General features: G+C 36.8%; 1 protein-coding gene across 24 annotated transcripts in view; it reads right to left on the bottom strand.

The window, feature by feature from the left end:
• NRCAM (neuronal cell adhesion molecule) overlaps positions 1-19,808 on the bottom strand; it is a 174,681-nt gene that overhangs the window by 53,831 nt on the left and 101,042 nt on the right. For 13 of the 24 annotated variants that reach the window (XR_009631600.2, XM_060777603.2, XM_060777608.2 and 10 more), the window contains exons 3-10: positions 15,955-16,154; positions 14,613-14,630; positions 12,617-12,722; positions 10,951-11,156; positions 9,810-9,932; positions 6,671-6,841; positions 5,987-6,043; positions 3,153-3,264 (exon numbers count right to left, since the gene is read on the bottom strand). Coding sequence is in view for 23 of the 24 variants with exons in the window: in XM_060777603.2 (XP_060633586.2) it covers positions 3,153-3,264; positions 5,987-6,043; positions 6,671-6,841; positions 9,810-9,932; positions 10,951-11,156; positions 12,617-12,722; positions 14,613-14,630; positions 15,955-16,045 (884 nt within the window). In the remaining variant the exon portion in view is untranslated. The remainder of the gene's footprint in view (positions 1-3,152; positions 3,265-5,986; positions 6,044-6,670; positions 6,842-9,809; positions 9,933-10,950; positions 11,157-12,616; positions 12,723-14,612; positions 14,631-15,954; positions 16,155-19,808) is intronic. The other 11 variants (XM_060777607.2, XM_060777609.2, XM_060777614.2 and 8 more) reach the window with 3 other exon arrangements.

Here is a 19,808-nt window from a genome sequence, read left to right as displayed (position 1 = left end):
ACATAGCTGTATAAAATACAGATTATCTGCTTTAAACTGGATTATCTGACAGTGTAGACTCTGATAATCCAGTTCAAAGAAGATAATGTGGATTATCTGCCTTGATATTATGAATTATCTGGCAGTGTAGATGGGCTCTGAAAAAACAGAAGTCATTAGGCTGGATTCAGAGATCTGGGAGTTTCAGTCACAGGACAATGGTGCTGAAAGAAAGGAGGATTTTTGAAAATAATTTATTCCTTTATCCAGACAGCCCCTGTGTACCCTGAATCTCCTTCAGGGATGTGAGAGTCTCTACAGAGCAAATAAAGTGGGAAGGGCAGGGAATTGGGAGAAATGGTCTTATACACTTCAATCAACTAAAGCCTCAATTCAAAGGACTTTCCAAATGGAACAAACTCCTATTGTTCCAATCTTGACTATATTCATTAAGGGAAATGATTTGAAAACCTACTCCAGAGGGCTGGGAATCTTTCCAGACCTTATTTTAATACCAGTCCTAGACAGATTTGGAGTAGTGGTAGTGAAAGATATTGCCATGACATCTGGCCAAGTAACATTGGACTTCGCCCTCAGGACCCAGTTTTTACATTACACATATTTAGACATATCCCCCTTTATAAAAAATATACTCATTACAGTGCGGAACGAATTAGGTCACCCAACGACACCTAATATTAAGCCTGAAGCCACCAAACTTTATGGTATATAATATTGATATATAATGTTGAACTGATTAAGGATGCCATTCTTGTTTCTTTTTACCACTGGATTGAATTGTATTTACTTCCGAATATTTATGAAAGAGATGCACTGCCTACTGCCTACTTCAACATGAAATCATTATTTTGCACTTTTGTATACACAAAGGAACCAGCAAATGCCACCACACATCCCACTGATTAACAAAACTGGGCTGCACCATAGATTTGGCTGGATAAAATATGGAATGCTGGATATGATATGGATGGAATGAAAGGTTTTCCTACTCATTTAGTGGCATTTTTTTCAGAAGTGTAAGTGTTTAGAATGAACTCCAGCTGATACCTCTAAGATATTAGAAGTAATGCATCTTAACTGAACAAAGTAATGGCTCCAATAAGTCCACACAACCACATACACACAAGCAATTACATTTTGCACGCATTATACATGATTAGCATTATTAATAATACCAATCTACTTCTGAATCCAAAGAACATGAGTTTCTAGAAAATAACTTAAATCTAAATCATAAATGGTGCTCCTCATATCTATATCATATTTGGGATTTATCTCCCAAGTAATTGTAGGTTTTTCCCTATATTAATGGTGATGTAGTATTGGATTAATCTTTACCTAGGTTTAAAGATGCTATTGTTAGTTTACCCTTAGTGCAAATTGGTATGGCCCATGGGTGAGGAAACCCTAAGAAATGTGCTTGTTAGTTAAAGTTCAGAAGGAAAGGAAGAGAGTGGGAATTTGAGGGACTACCAGGACTAAAGAGTTGGCACCTTTCACTTTGAGTAAGAGGATTTTCAGTTGTGTATTTAGGAGAGAACAAAGAGTAAATTATTTCCAATGCAGTTTCTTTACTGTATTTATTTCTATTGTGTATTTGTTTATACAGGGCTTTGGAGTTGCATCAAATGTTACAGAAATACTGAGCAGCGCAGGAAAAATAATCCAGTAATCATTGGGTACATCAAATGACATTTGAAACAACTCTCCTAAGTTGTCACATTGCTCATGTTAAAACAATGAGTCTGAAGCAGATTTGTAGGTTTGTACTGATAGATGATAACCAGAGTTTTATAAATGCTACCAAAAATAACCAGTGGTGGTTTAAGGAATGACAACAAATCTTAAGCACAGGACTATAGTTGTTCCTTCATATGTGTGGTTTTCACTTTTAAGGATTTGATTTAAAATTTGAATTTCTTGGTCCTCCAGTGGGACTCTAGTCAATGCTGGAGGACCTAGAGATTTCTAGACAGAACACCTCTTTAGAAAGCTCTAGTTCTTCCAAAGTGCTAGAAGACCTAGAGACAGCTAAAGAAGTGTTCTCTCATGTAAAATAAAATATTAATTCCTTTATGTTTTTTTATTTTATTTTCTTGGTGGTCCTGGTTTCCTAACACCAGCAAATGTAGAGGACTGATTGTAATTCATTCCTGAAAGATAAACAGATAAATAAAGATTTATGGGTAGTATATCTCTTCTGTAAAAGTCCACCCTTCTGGATAAATAATTCCTGCCAAATATCCAGCTCAATATTTCTGCTTTAGAATACAGCCCATACATGTTGCCTAACAACTCCTCTCTTCCGTTTGGGCAGAAAATATGCAGAAGGGGAGTGGATCACCACCAGAAAAGAACTGTTATAGGAACAGATAAAACAAATCATCAAATTATTTTATCTAAAACATTGACTGACTGTCACTACAATATTTAACTGGACCACCTCCATCTCCACAAGAGTTTATGTCTTGTCCGTTGCACTGATAGGGGAGCATAACCATCTTTACTGAACATGAACAGCAACAGTGGGCAAAGCTATGCTGACCACTTAAAATGGGGTGAAACTAACAGAGGAGAAAGTAATTCAAATGTAGAGTCAATTGGGTCAAGACCTGAACAGTGCTTATTTGTAGGTTTGTACTACACAGAGGTTGGCTATGACCCAGTTCCAGGATTGGCCATGGAGTAATCAGGTTCCCCCTCCCCTACACACACCTCCCATCCCACAATGAGCATATGCACATTGCCAGAGTGTGTCATTTAAACTATGTTCTGAAGCTCCCTTCAAACTGTATTATGTGGTCAGTGGAGATGCGCCCTTAGATGCTTTAAAAAACCTAATTCATGAAAGTACATGAAAGAGAACTGGTATACTAAAAAAAGTTTTTCCTTTGCATGTCCTCTAGCAATTTTAGAAGAAGTTCATTTTTTAATGGTTGAACAATGGACCTACCAAATGTGAAGTGGTCTGAAGAAAAGAGAGAGAACATTCTTCTCGGCTTTCTTTATTTTTCTGTGTTCAACTCACTATTGAAGTGAGTGATAGCTAACGTTACATTATGAGAAGCAACTAGTGTGCAATTGTATGGATGAAATATCATTTTGGTAGTTCACAGATTTAGACTGTATGATTAGACTACAGGACAACTTACAATCCTTCTGCAATGCACTCCAGCAAGAGGGTGTTCCCCCTTAGCTCTGTTTTGGTACTTGTGCTTCCACCTGGTGTTAGAATTGTAGGCCTTCTTTCTTGATATAATCTGGCTAAAAGAAAAAGAAACTTTTAAAAGTATGTATAATTTATCATTTCAAATCTGATGTCAAATTCATAATGCATTTAAAATGTAAATGCACAATGGTAAATTTATATTTTTTATTCATGCATAAAGAAAATCCAAAATAAGAAAGGGTTTTATTTATGGTGTGGTAAAATTCATAAAAATCAGAAAGTTTTAATATAAACTAAGGCTAGCATCCAACAGGTTTGTTCTGTTGATAAAATTGTCCCAGGAGAACTCAGGAGAGGAGATTCAAGAGTGTTTCTCATTCATTCATTTTTTTTTCTGTTTCAATTTCTTTATTAAATGCTGATACATAATGAGTTTCTGTTTCTCTGGAGATTTGCAAAATTTCACTCACATGCAGTGAAACATCAAACAGGACCAGGTAGATATAGGAGTGGGTGTATAATCCTTCCAAATGTATAAAGCTTTTAAAATTTAAATGCTATGGTAAATTCTTAATGCTATGACTTAATCTAAAACAATGCTGTGGAGTTGCGCCTTGGATAAATGTTTAGAATCTAGTAGAGAGCTGCTGGGAGGGCAGAAGACAGATATAGATTTATTGGTAGGTCTCTTTGTAATTTTCTGTATATGAGTAATATGAGTAAGAATTTGTCATTTTAAATTGTTTCAAAAATAAGTGATTCCCCTACCTCTGTTTCTAAAATGAGTAAAATGTAACTAAGATCAACAAAATTACATTCTGTGTGGAAAGACTATGATCTCTATACAGTTTCTATACTAAAAACATATTCCTATGCTCCTAATTCCTAATGTCCATATCATCCAAATGTCTCTGATGGTCCTAGCAAAAAATAAGATCACACAAGCCTGAATTCTGACCAGTTCTGCTCTTCTGATCTGAACTATCTAACTATCTTCCTCTGTGCTCTCTTTCACACACACACTATTCATACTATCCCAATTCCATATATTAAATGGAAACAAGACATGACTAGTTGAACTAGTTAAAATATATAGTCCAGTTAGGCCTAAAGAGATTATATTTAATGTGTAAGATTCAGTTCAAATCTTCTTGTTCTCATATGCGCATACAGGCCTCCAGAATAAGCAGGACTCCTAATCTATTTCAGTGGAATACTTTTAATTCAGAGAGCTTTATACACTGAGCTGCATTGGGAAGGTTATAAAGTTCACATTTCCGTTTCCCTGTTTGACATTTCCCTGACATTTTTGCTGTAAGTTTCATAGCAATCACAAAACACATATTCCATTTAAATATTGTGTCACAATAAATCAAAAGGCAACTAGATTGATTGCAGCTTGATGTTTTCTAGTTGTCCATCTCTACTGGCAAGGACAATTCTCTGTGATCAGTAGCACCGGTCTGTCATACAGCTATTTTCATTCTCTTTTACTTTCACCACCTTAAACTGTCCCTTGAGGACAGAATCCCCAACCCTGAACTTAGTTAAAAAAATGATCAACTTATTCCTGAGAACTTCCCAAAATTGAAAACAAGCAGCAGCAAGATGTGTCTCCATAATTCCCTCCTCTGCTTAAAACGGGGATGGCAGATGCTAACTATTATTTATTTGGCTAAATAGATAATTATGTTCTTTGCCAATATTGTAGCAGTAGTGACTCTTCTACCAGCTCCTATTATGTATTTATGATACAGCATGTATGCATTGGTTTGGTGTCCACAAAGGGGCTGATGGCTGCTGCAGTTTCCTTTGAATCAGTTATTATCTTGACTGGGCTTGTCCTCATAACACATGCTTTTGCACCTTGAAAAGTTTGTACAAAGTGGATGAAGTATGCATTAACGGAAAATTCAAAATCATGGTAGCCATATTGTTATGTTGATACAGGTTGAGTACCCTTATCTGAAATGATTGGGACCAGAAATGTTTCGTATTTTTGGATTTTAGACTATTTAATGTAGATAATGAACTATCTTGAAGACAAGACTCAATTCTAAATACAAAATTCATTTTTGTTTTTCAAATACACCATATACACTTAGCCTGGTAGTAACTTTATACACAATGTTGTTAATAATTTTGTGCAAGAAACAAGGTTTATGTACATTGAATCACTGAAGCAAAGGTATGACTATTTCGGTCACCTATGAGGACAATTTTGGAATTTGGAGTGTTCTGAATCCCAGGTAAAGGATACTCAACCCATACTCCTACAAAAATTGAAAATTCTGTAAATGACTGCAAATAAAATAGCAGCTACAGCAGCAAAAGGAGTAGTAACAGAAAGTTAAGATTGGAACATGAATATCTTTAAACATGCCAGGCATTTATTCTTCGTAACACACATATTAAATGGTTAACATTTAACTTCATATTCAGCAAGACAGTAAGTGGGATAAGCATCTGTTAATTATGTTTCAGTTTAGGCCAAAGTATGCAGCACTGACTAATCTCAATGATAGTAAACTATCAGTTGACGTAGAAGGAACCATAAATAGAGTACATTAAATTTAACAAGACTGCCAAATTGATTCATTTGGCAAAATATATGTTTTTCATGAAAAAGTGCTGCTATTACCACTAAACAATTTAAAATCGATTGAGGTATTTGTATTATTCAGTTAATGAAACCAGTACTGAAGATAGATTTATTAGACTTGTAAAGGCAGTTTGGTTAAGCAGCCATGGAGTGAAGTTAGTCAGCTAAACTCTACAATGAAAGGAATAATGCCAGACTAGAGCTCTAAAACTCACCACCATTAAAATCAGTGTCACTCATATTAGCAGCTATAGTTTCATTCAATGAATCCACTGAAATAAATAGAATATAATGAAGAATGCAACCAGGTAAAGTAAATATGGGCTTTAGAAATGTCTATACATTAATATTGGTAAGTCAAGTTGTAATTATGTTGCATCAAACTCTTCAATGACTGCTATACAGCCCAGGACCACCATAACATTTGTTTCTGGCCTCAGATGTGTCAGGTGATATTTAGTATTTATTCCATGAAAGTATATAAAGGAGAAATGTACTTTTGTGACCAGGCTACGTTTATACTAAACTTGAAATCCTGGAAACAGGTTGCTTAAATCTTGTTGACAACAATGAAACACAGGCACCCTGAACATTCAGAAAAACAGATTTTATTACAATGTACTAGTTTTGAGAAATCTATTCAAATGCAATGAAAATTATGTTCACTGTTGTCCAAAAGAACCTATTTTGGTTGCACGTGATACATTAAAGGTATCATTTTTCAAGAAAATTAAGTTGTACACAAAATATATGACAAATTTCTGGTCAATATAACAAAGTCTAATATAAAATGATGTAATAAAGGTTGCTATTATACCACCATAATATGGACTTTGGATTTTGTTTTATGACCCACATATACTAGCTATATAAGAAAATGCACAAAAATCCAGACCTACCTGGCTCAACTTTTAAAGAAATTGGTTGCTTCTGCTGTATAGTTTGAGTATGGTTAAATCTTGCATAACATATATAATCTTCACGGGTATCTTCTGGTATTACATTAGAAAAATAAAGGTCCCCATTTAGACTCTGGGAAACTCTCTCATTTTGAGGAAGCTTTTGAAAAGCTATGAATATGAAGAAAGAGAAACTGTTCATAGCACCTCTTTACAAACAAAAAAAAAGATTGAAGCATGAGAACTCTCACTACGTTTCTAGACAACTGCTCTGCTAAACAAAGAAGACATGCAGAAATCTCTTTAACTAGGCTGTGCATGAACACAATCATTTCTTGGGTCAAAGTAAAATATAGGGAGTTCAGAGAACTTGCTGTGGGCTGATTCTGTCTCTCTCTGAATTCAGGAAAACTTGCCAAAGTTACCTTTTGACTACTGTTCCCCAAATTCCCCCTCCAGCATTGTAAGAAGGATTCTGAGATATTTTTGTCCAGTTCACAATAAGATTTCTCCCCACATGCTGTGTAAAGGCAGAGTATTTTACACCTTATTATTTTCAAGGATATGTATTATATATCAATTTTTAAATTTTTAAATATTAAAAAGCATGGCACAATAAATATGTAAAAGATATAGCAAATAAAATGTTAGTTCAAATAAAAGCAGTTCTTAGCAACAAAAAGTATGTAAAACAACAGATAAACAGCCTATTTAAACATTCTCAGGGTTTTTTTTTAAAAAAAATCACATTACTATTCACTGACCACTTGAACAGACAAAAAATGACTGTTTAATCATTACAAGGACAGTGTTTTCTGGGGCTGAGGGTGTATAACTCATCACCCAGGGAGTTCTACACAGACACTATAACCCAGTTTGAAAGTGGATTAAAACAAACCAGTTCCCTGTGCAGCACCTACACAAACAGCCCAGGAATTGGTTCAAGGCTAGAACTATGGCCATGGTATCTTCTGAATATGGATTAGAACCAAACCAGTATTTGCTGCTAATCAGCATCCAAAAAATACAAGGTTTTTTTTTTCTTAATCAGTCCGCTGAGATGCACTGATGCACATATCCATGTACATTAGGGATTACTGCTGGATTGTGGCAGGGCATAGGAAATGAGAACAAAGGTCAAGAAAGTGAGAGTTCTCATGGGAATAATGTGGTTCCCTATCTAGGAGAGTCATTGTTTACCTTCTGGCTAACTGTGCCCCAGCATTTTTAAGTGCTTCAGTGCAATGGGTGCCCTGACAGATGTTTCACATTTTCTGATCCCAATTTCAAGCCCTAAATGGAATATACTATGATCAGCTGCAGCACATTTTCTGGATTTTCAAGAATTTCTGGACTCTATGACGAGGTTTTTTAACACACTGTTTCTGGCTTGATGGTGCTGCAGTGCACATTGGGAGGGGGATATGCGTTTTGAGAAGATCTCACCCTCGAGATGGCTTCAAACTACATTATAGTGTCTGTGTAGAACCTCCTCCAGTGGAATTCCTTGGCCAAATGTGGAATTGAACCCTGCTTCCAGGATCATAATCCAGTGCTCAAGGCACTACATCAAGCTAGTTCTCTAAATGGTTGAAGAAGAACACTATGTGGTTCAAGAACAGGCGTATAGCGGTGCCTCACATGCTGTTGTAGGAGTTATCTACCTTTGAGAAATAAGAATTTAAAGAGCTTATTTTAAGATGATGTACCTCTCTCTGACATTGTTGTTCTAAATTGTTTTTAAATTGTTTTAAATTGTTTTTAAATTGTGTTAGATTTTAGCCTGTTCTTGTAAGCCGCTCTGAGCCCCAGGGGAGTGGCGGCATATAAGTTTGAATTATAAATAAATAAATAAATAGCAGTTTCGAACTATTCACTGGAGCCTTAGGACCATAACTGTTCCCTTTAAAAACCCACACTTCAAGCACTGAATGGTTAACGAAACCAGATAAATTCTGACTATCAATAGGAACTTGTTGGTGTGTGTAAGTATTTTTCCACATTAAAAATAGATCTGTTGTGTCCCATTCCTCATTGTGCACAGAATGGTTCAAGAACCTATTCTATACATACTGATTTACTCTGGAGCCAATCTCGAGTGTCAAATTCTGGATTGCCCCTGGAATGGTTTTGACTGTCAGTGTGACTGGACAACCACTCTTATTTTTCCCCTTGCATTCACATCATAGTAATGGCCAGCGGTCGTACAATGGCTGGTGGTCATAGCTTGCCATATTATAAGGGATGAAATAACAGCAAGAATGGGAGGAGGTCCCTGAGTGCTATCCCTTCTCCATAGACACTGCAGCCCAGGAAATATAGTGCAAACAGTTGCATCCAGGCTGAAATTCATGGTGTGCTCCAGAATTTTGGGGAGAGTTTGGAGCAGCCTGCAACTTTTGTTAACATGGTTCAAGGTCACATTAAGTTGCTTTGTACTGCATTAATTTGAATAAGCTCTGTGCATCATGAAACACCACAAAGCTGCTCCCCCCCTTTTGGGATAACAGGTCAGTGTAGATGTAACCTAAGACGCTTTATTTCTGTCTTCTTCTCGTTGCTTTCCAAAGTTCATTAACTTTCATTAATTTCCAAGCATTCCTATCAGGTTCATATTTGGCAAACCAGCAATGATTTGCCAAATACAATATGATTATCAAAAAGTGGAACAGCTAGAAAAATAAGATCCTGCTTATTGTTCTATCAAAGTGGTGGTCATTCAAAAACTACCAGCCCAGTGTCATCACCTGCAATTCTGTTATTAAATATGCTATACTGGTGCAAGAAGCTACTATGCTTGCTGAAAACTGATGGCAGAGGTAGCTAATAGAACCACACAAAATGTAATAGAAGCAGTATAAGAATTTTCATAATGTAAGATTAAAATAGGGTAGATGATATGCCCCATCATGATGAATTTCAATAACTAAGAAGCCTACTGTAATAACACAAATGTATACAAAACCTTACGAATTTATATGTGTGATGAAATGGAATCCATCATGAGGAATAACATGATTCAATTGTCCCTCTTATCCCAAAGAGGCATCTCAATCTAGCTAGGTTCAGTAAATACAGATGGGATTCCTGAATGGTTCTACCATTTCAACTTCTTATAGATTCTAAAGATAGAACTTACAGTTATCCATCCAAAATATTATAGGTGGCGGTAACCCCACTGGTGGCCTGCAGGGAAGTACTGCATATTGACCTTCAGTGACTACTTTTGGAACTAGTTTTTCTTTAGTCCATAAAGGGGATCCTGTAGAGGAAAAAATCACTGTCATGTGGCCTGGGGAATGAGAAAGCTAGAGGGAAAAAACTTAGTAACAAACAAAAACAAGACTTTGTGAAATTTGGGATAGACAGCTTCAGCAGTGGCAATCTCATGGGAAAGATTAGAAGGAACTTTTACGTAGCAATTTAGGCTATTTCAAGGAATGTAACATTCAAATGTTAATTTACAATTCAAAGGGGATTCCTTAACATTTACTGTACAATATAACTCTGGGTATTGTAGAAAGCAAAACAGGTAAATATTTCTTTTTTAGTATCATAGAATTTTAATTAAACAATGCAAGAACATACATTTAGAAACAATAGAACTAAAATAAATAAATGATATTATACTGAGCAGTGGTCCCTTTAAGTTCTGTTGATTTCATTGCTACTTATACTTCTTCATGTAAAGTAAATAACATGTCAGTTCACAACATTTAGAGAAGTACACATGCCTAGTGTTCTCAAGTGCAATGATTCAGGCTGTTCTATTGATATTTCCATTTTGACATCACATCTCAGTTTCATAAGAGAATATATTTGAGATGGAACCACAACTGTTGCAAGGAAGCAACAGATAAAATTTCCCCAAAAGGGGTGGGGGGTGGGTTATTGTTTCCTTTTCAAATCCCCACTGTCTTTTTAAAATGGATATATATCACTTTTGTAATATTAAATATTTAAATCCTTGATCTGTTTAAGGATCAAATTAATCCTTTCTTGTTGTGATGCTTTATACAATATCGAGTTTGGAGCGTACTGGTGGGAAAAGGGAAAGTATAACGTGCTTGACTTACTTAAAGACTTCAGAGAAAATGGGCAGTTTTTCATGCTATACAGCACTATGCTACAATATCAAACATCATTACCTTCTAACAAAATTGCTTTGATGATTAGAAAGATGTCTTTTTAAAAAAGAAAGAAGAAATTATATGAATGAAAAGGCTGAAAACAAGCAATAAGAACTTCAAAGTTTTATCAATGACAGATATTCAACTTACTGGATGATCGTATGACAATGTTATTGGAAATGGCTGCTCCTAGCTCATTTCTTGCCGTGCACTGATATACTCCTTCATATGATTCTGCCTTTCCTCCATTTTCTTCATTAATAATATTTATTATAAGAGTTCCCGAGTGTGGCTTCATTCTTACCCGTGCGTCTTTATCTATGTCGAAATGAGTTCCATTACGAGTCCATGAGAAACTACCAATTAAACAAATGTGGTTGAAGTTGCTGTAGTTGAAGTTTCTTAAGTGTAAAAACATTTGTCTCAATATAATACATTTAGTAGTGCAATAACAGAAATCATGATAATGTTAGCAGAATATCCAACTGGAAAATCAGGGAGAAATCTTAAATATTTAAGGATGCTTTTTTAAAAAAATGGCAGAAGGATAGGATATATCAAAAACCACCTCCCCAGAATCTGAGATCCTCAGCCTTGGTATTATTAAATATTTTATTGTACATAGCTTTGTGGGGACCACAGTGGGCAGAATATAGGGATATATTTGTTCACAACATTTATTTTTAAAAAAAACAACAACAATAAGTAATATTAGCAATTTTATTCCTGGTAATTTTCAAACATTTTTGAAGTCTACTCACGATTCAGAACTAATTCTGGACAAAGTTAATATATGGCTGTTCTATATAAGAAACATTTATATACAAAAATATCATAAGGTAAGCAGAAAAACTGCCACACTGACAATGCTCTTTTCCAGTGTTTGTCAAACTCTGTTCCCCCAGATGTTTTGAACTTCAGCTCCAACAATTCCTAACAGCAGGTAACCTGGCTGGGATTTATGGGAGCTGAATCCAAAACACTGCTCTTTTATATGCAATTCATCCATGTGTGAATTTTATACAGTATGTCCCCAAATGTAGCCTTTTCTGACAGAAAATAATTTTGCTGTACAATCATTTTCCACACAAAAAATTCTGGTGTCTATGTAAAATACCAACATGCTGATTTTGTGCAAGATTAATCCCAATCCAGAATTCTTAACATATTTTCTCAATACTTAAAATAACATGTTTAATAATTTAAAATATTTTGAATACTCTTTCCATCCCTAGCTGAAAAGCAAATGTTACTGTGTGTATAGATATATACTGATCTCATATATGTCGCGGGGTGGGTGGGTCAAAATTATTGATTTTGATATGACCTGTGAGTAAGTTGAGGATCATTCCAAAGAGGGATAAAAGCTGTCTCAGGGGGCCAGATACCATTGGCTGCCATCTCCCAACACAGGCATTCAAAAAGTCTACAAGCGGCATCATGAAGGACAGAGAGTAAGGGGGGGGGGGGGGGTTGATGTTTCTTTTGATGCTCCTGTGATTGACCTTTTGCCACTCTATTCAGAGTGCTTCCACCAAGGAAAGAATCCAATCTTCGCACCATACACAAACAAACTGTATTTTGCCATACACACTGGGAGCTGCTGTGTTTTCTTCCATGTCTGGATCACTGTTAACTCCCAGCTTTGGAGAAACTTTTGGGACGTTGCAGGAAGGTCGGGGGGGGGGGGGGGGCGACATTAAATCTAAGCATTTCAACCCTGGCAATTGTGTGAATGAAGGACTTGTGGCCCAATAATACCATAGAGTCATGCCAATGGATCTAGAACATGCTCTGTGAAATAATCATTCCTTACCTTGGAGGTGGTTTTCCTTTTGCTTCACACTGTATTACAATATTTTCTCTTGGATCAATGATATAATCTTTTGGTGACTGTTGTATTATCGTTGGAGGCTGTGGCACTTTTGAAAAATGTGATAAAAACAAAAAAAAAGAAATGTTTACTTATATCTTCAAAACGCACAAAAAGATTATGCAAAGGGCAATTTTTGAAAACATTTAGTGTGCTACAATCCTGCACAAACCTGCAAGGGAGTTAAGTTCCCCTGAAATTAATGAAGAATGTTACCATTGCATTTTAAGACTACAGGATGAATTTGTAAAACCAAATTTGCTATTAGAGTTGCTTGATCCATGTTAGTACAGCTAAGTTGTTTGCATGTCACTGCACATAACATTTTAGCAACAAATATTTTCTTCTTACATTCTACTGCTTTTTAAATAGGCAACTCTTAGTAGGCAATCACTAATGCTTTTTCTATCTGTTATAAAAGAGTGCACAATTAAGACAAAGCAAACATCAGATCAGGATTGTATGTGCTGGCCACATTTGCATATTGGTTGCTACTTTGGGTAAAGAGGCTGAGTATGAACAAGTTGTCTATTTGTAAGCAGAATAAAGGACTTTCCCCTGTATTCTCACTACAGCTGTATTACCAAGTGCTGTATCAGATCCTTCTAAAATTGGCAATATAGGCTGGAGAATAACCATCTAACAGTTTCAAATGCTGTTGTAACATAATTCACAGTTCTTCACTTTTGGCTATACTAGCTAGGGCTGCTGGATTTGCAAGCCAGCATCATGAAAGTTGAACTAGGCAAAGTACATGATATCCAGCCATTTCCTTTTAAATGATTGAAGGCTTCTTCTATTTGTTCAAATTAGTTTGCAAATTTATGACAGTGAAAAAAGATAACATTACACCAAAAGACACAAGGATTTGAAATCACAAATAGACCTCAGTTTATACCAGTTCTATATAACTGCACCTACGTAAAGACATTCTGCCTGCATTGTGGGATAAGGCCTTTATGGTTAGAGTGATCAGAAGGAATGGTTATATCTCTCATCTGCTTCAAAATTTCTTGGGATAAAATGCACCAGGAGCAGACCCAAAGAACAACACAGCTTTCACATTTTTACTTCTAGCATGGAATGCATGTCATGTTACTACTGATCACGCATCTGTGTGAACAACATCCCTTTCAGTGAAAACAATATTGAGGGGCACAAGGAAAATGGGATGGCAGCATTGACCTGTGTAAGCAGTTGGCCCAGTTTGAATCCTTTACTAAGTACTGATACATAATTCTGGGCAATGTTTGTAGAACAAAATGTAACTTTTTTCTAAAGTGAAAGGGGTATTTATCCACCCGTAAATATGTTTGTGCATTTCGAGAAGAACCAAATCCTGGCAGTGTGTGCCTCTAAATTATAACAGTAAGGGAAAAGTTGAGCAAACACACACTTTGGCTGTGTACAGATGATTATTTCTCTGGAGCAACAGGAATTGCTACCTGAATTGCTACCATGGCACCAGGCCTGAGTCAATTTACAGAAAGGAAACTCTATTGTGTACAGAAAAGTGAATCTTGCTTCCAGCTTCATAATGGCAGGCTTAATGTAATGGTGAAATTGACTAGAACAGACTGCAAGAAGAAGCAAGTATAATCAATTGCAGTTCTAAATGATGTGCTTGGCTCATGAGATAGTGCTAAAATGGAAAGGTACTCCTTTTTCTTAAAGGCTACAGGAGTGCCTGTGTAGACACATACACATTTTACATACCAAAAGTAAATGTCAATTATCTTTTAATTTGAAAATTATTCTTGATCCTTATAAGGCTACTACTGACAGATCATCTGTACACACCTTTAGTAACAACAAACAATAACATTAAAAAATCCATGCCACATGGGACTCCACACTCACTTTTTTTCAAACATATTATGACACACACAACACACAAAGTGTTTTTTTTATTCTCTGGGTTTGTGGGCAGAAAACTTACATTCTTCAAGAAGTTTTGCTTTTTCCCCCGCATCAGATTCAGCAAGTGAATTGTAATCATGAATTAAAGAAAATTATTTGTTAGTATGAAGATGACGTGGTGTCCCAGAAAAAGAAGGTACTGAGAAATATGCAGATAACCCATATTAAAGATATTTTGCAACAATTCCAACTGACATAAGAGGAGACAGCATAGTTACTTTGTTAGCATGACAAGTGCCTGTTAAATTTTCTTTGTCCAATCTGTGAAATACATGTCAACTGTCAACTTTTCAAAAGCAAAAACTCTTCGTTGCTCTGACCTATAAAAATATGCATTATTGATTTAAAAAATCCTGAAGAGGCAGCAATATGGAACTAATGAAGTGTAATGACTCAATGCTCCAGGCAAAAATCAATCTGTCCGTGGGACCAAATGTAACAGCAACAAAGCACTTAAGATTGTTTTTCAAGTGATAAAGAGCACTTGCCTCTACTCTACAAACAATATAGATAAGTGATTATTATCTATAAGATTAATAATTAAACCAATGTAATTGAAAGTGAGCATTCTCATCACTATTCTAGTATTAAAATATCATTGCTAAGTTATATTTTGATATTAAAGTAAAAATGCAAGTTTATTTTACATTTATAGTTTAGAATGCCTATGTCTTAACAAATACATTACTCATACACACGTGAGATGTCGGACTAAACAAATAATTCTATCCAGAAATCAAATAAATTTCACAAGAAATGAGAACTAGTGACAATAACTCTTCCTTAAGGACACATATCACTGCTCACTTTAAAAAGCATACTGTTTTCTTTGGACTGTGGCCCAAGTAATTATCTTATTTTTTATATACCAAATTAAAACATATTGTAACAGCAGCTTCTTGGGTATATATTCCTTCAACATTACATCACTAAATATCTATTACAAGGGTTAGAATAATATTAGCTGAAATGAAATAATATAGCTGTGTATGAATCTGAATAGGTAGACATAAATGAATATAAAAAAAATTAAATTATTTTTGAAATATTCTTCATGCTCTAAAAGCATAGTGATGTGATATTAAAAATACTAAAAACAATTCCTAGTAGAACACCAATTTTACTTTAAAAAAACAAACAAACAAACAAACAAAAAAAACAACCCAGCAGCTGCAGCAAAAGCTATCTTGGAACTTCCTTGGAAGCAATGTTCACAATATACATAAAATGATGGGGGGTTTTTTATATAATGCAATGCTATTGTTTTTAAATAGGTCAACAGTAGGTTATTAGGACATTTCTTTATAACAATCTAAATTCATTCAGTGCTATTCTATAAGCAGAGCGCTGCTAATACTTACGGTCAAGAGGTACATCCAATGCAGTAATCATTTGGCATAGAAAGAGAAGCAAGTGAATTCTGCTTTCAGAAATGCTGCTGACCTTCTCCATTCTTATTCCAATATATATTAGGAAATTTTCACAGAAATTGTATAATTGCAATCTTCTGCTCTTACTATCAGAAGAGACTTCTGGCAGTGGTTATGTAAAATAATGAAATCTGGAAAAAAAAGAGAACTGAATGCTACTAAAGGGTGGAAAAATAATCAGATTCTTATGATCCCTAAGAACAGGGATCACATGGAAAATTCAAATTTACTTTAAAAAACCATACAGAATATAGTATTTTACTGACAGGTTCGTGGATTTTTTCCAGATCTTAAGAAGTTATTTTTGAAGAGTAATTCATTATTGTTGGTTATTAAATTATTATTCACTGTTATTGCTTATTACAGATTAAGAAAGATGTAGGAACCCAGGCGCCTTAAAGAGCCAGACTCGGGAGTATGTCCAAAAGTAGAGTTTATTAACACAAAGCAAAAGGGACTCAGAGACACTTACTTCAGTGTCCCTGGTCAAAACTTAAAGGCAGCAGCAAGTTTCAGTTCAAAAAGCAAAGTAAGGCAATAATCCGGATTACCCGGAGAAAAGATCCGGATTAAACTAAATTGCTTCAAAAGTCACGCAAAGTAACACAGCAAGTCAAGGGTGAACAAACAAAGAGCCGCAAAGCAGGAAACATAGTCAAATGAAGTCCGAGGTTGAAGTAAGCCAAATCCGAAGTTTCAAGGTTCCAAAGTCCACGTAGGCAGCGTCGTAGTAAAAAACCAGTCCAAAGTCAGAGAAGGGGAAATCCGCACTCATGAGAATCCAAGTCGAGTTGTAAAACGAATGGAAGCAGCAACCTGTAGATCCAGGACCCAAACCTAACACGAAAGCGGCAGCAACAAAACCCAAGGCACGAAACCAACACTTTGCCTTCTGTAAAGATTCTCCATTTCAATGCCTACTTTTATCTTACACCTCATTATCTGATGATGAGCTGACCTCCGCCCCGCCGTCATCCCTTACAGCTGTCCTTGCCTCCACACCTGAAAGCCGGTGCCCATCCCTCCAACTCTTCCACCTTTTGTCAAGACTTAGATCTCCCCAAGACTCAGCAGTATCTCCCGATTGCCAATCCCCACCAGCAGAAAACCCCACAAATGTGTCATTAGACGTTGTCTGAGTACATACATCTCGAACCTCTTGAATCTTCATCCAATCCAGTGTGTCATCCCCATCCCCATCACTCCCAGACAAACCCATGAAAGACTCTTCATCTGTGGGAGCAGTAAGTATATCCCGGATCTTCTTCCTTTGTCGCTCATCTGATTCCTGCTCCCGAGTAACCCTCTTAGTTCCCCTATTCACATCCACTGCACCTCCTTCCTCCTCCTCACTCATTGACCCTTCGCTCTCAGAAAACCCTTCGAAGGAGTCTTAGTCGGTAGGTGACATAAATATATCCCGGATCCTTTTCCTTTGCTGTTCTTCATCTAGCTCACGAGCACTCCTTTCCTCCCTTCTAACACCCATACTACCACTTGCAGTGTTACTTGCAGTAACAGGTTCTACTACAACAAAAGAGGTACCTGTTATGTTACAAAGTTTCATTTTTTTTTCAAAACAAACTTTAGGTTGATAATCTTGAAACATTATTTTCGAACTAAATATTCCCTAAAATATGTTTTAAAACAAAAAACAAACATTAAACTGATAACACTAAAATAAATTTGTTTCCATTGAACATAGTGCTTTTGAAATGTACCATTTTCTATCTTTGCTAGACCAAAAAGTTGTATATTGCAAGTAATTCTGTTAATAGTAACTCATTATTACAGGTTTTGAATTTTTCACTCATGTACAAATGCTGGGAAGCTATGAAGTACATGGTGTTTTAAAATGATGGACCCAATTTCAAAGCAGTATATTTCACAATGGCAACATTTTATTATTACACAAAAAGTTTAATGAGTAACCAAGTTATACTAAACATTTTGAACCAGAAAAAAAATCTTAAAAAGTACCCCACTAGTGGAGAATGTTTCATTAGGCCTTAAGTTGTAGGATCGCTCTTTGGGAATCACTTGAAACTTTATGCTCCACTCTTTCATGGATTGTTCTTGGTTGAAGAGATATAGTGATTTCCAATCATGCCCAACTTTTAAAAACATCCTGTATATAGTCGAATTGCAGCCAAAATGATTTGTGTGCGGAGGCCACATACTCATTCCCCTAGATTTCCAGTGAAAAACATAATCTTATGTAATTTATAACCAAAATACCCCCAAAAGCCTAGTTTACCATAAGCCACGAGTACTAAATGTGGGAAATAGCTCACTGGAACCCTTGGAGAATTGATTCGCAGGAAACGATTCTGACTTTGGGTACATCTATATGGCAGAATAGTTTGACACCACTTTAACTGGTATGAGTTAAACCGCTGAGCTGTGGAATGTGGTCGCCAAAAAGTTGGTAGTTTGAATCCAGGGAGCGGGTGAGCTCCCGCTGTTATCCCCAGCTTCTGCCAACCAAGAAGTTTGGAAACATACAAATCTGGGTAGATCAATAGGTACGGCTTTGGCAGGAAGGTAACAATACTCCATGCAATCATGCCGGCCACATGGCCTTGGGGGAATCTACAGACCTTATTTCTTTCTTTCTTTATTTATTTAAAAGTTTTATATACCAACCTTCTCACCTCTCTTGAGGGACTCAGACTGGTTTCCAACCATAATATCACATACACTCAATAAAACATCATAATTCATATTACAATAAAACATTAAAACAGCAATTACATTCAATAACTATAATGATCAGTCGTTACACTAAAATCGTTGTCCATCATCCTCCATCCATATCTCAGAGTGCTGGTTCACTCGTCGAATGCCTGTCTCCATAACCACATCTTTACCTGTTTCCTGAATGTCAGGATAGAAGGGGCGGTTCTGATCTCCAGTGGGAGAGTTCCAGAGTCGAGGGGCCACCACCGAGAAGGCCCTGTCCCTCACCCCCACCAGACGCGCTTGCGAGGCCAGTGGGAGCGAGAGCAGGGCCTCTCCAGATGATCTTAATAATCTTGATGGTTCATAGGGGAGAATACGTTCGGAGAGGTAAACAGGGCTGGAGTCGTTTAGGACTTTATAGGTTAACACCAGCACTTTGAATTGTGCTTGGAAGCTAACGGGCAGCCAATGGAGCTGGTGTAACAGCGGAGTGGTGTGCTCCCTGTACCCAGTGCCCGTTAATAGTCTGGCTGCTGAGCGTTGGACTAGCTGCAGCTTCCGGGCAGTCTTCAGAGGCAACCCCACGTAGAGAGCGTTGCAGTAGTCTAAACGGGATGTAACCAAAGCTTGGACCACCATGGCCAAGTCAGACTTCCCAAGGTATGGGCGCAGCTGGCGCACAAGTTTTAATTGTGCAAAAGCTCCACTGACCATCGCCGAGACCTGGGGCTCCAGGCTCAGCGATGAATCTAGGAGAACTCCCAAACTGCGAACCTGTGCCTTCAGGGGGAGTATGACCCCGTCCAGCACAGGCTGTAACCCTATACCCTGTTCGGCCTTTCAACTGACCAGGAGTACCTCTGTCTTGTCTGGATTTAGTTTCAATCTGTTGTCCCTCATCCAGTTCGTTACACCGGCCAAACACCGGTTCAGGACTTGGACAGCCTCCTTAGTAGCAGGTGGAAAGGAGTGACAGAGTTGGACATCATCTGCGTACAGATGACACCGTACCCCGAAACTCCAGATGATCTCTCCCAACGGCTTCATGTATATGTTAAACAACATAGGGGACAGTACTGAACCCAGCGGGACTCCACAGTACA

The sequence above is a fragment of the Anolis sagrei genome, chromosome 5, assembly GCF_037176765.1.
Source record: "Anolis sagrei isolate rAnoSag1 chromosome 5, rAnoSag1.mat, whole genome shotgun sequence".
NCBI classification, from domain to species: domain Eukaryota; kingdom Metazoa; phylum Chordata; class Lepidosauria; order Squamata; family Dactyloidae; genus Anolis; species Anolis sagrei.
This window is presented reverse-complemented; position numbering and strand designations above follow the sequence as displayed.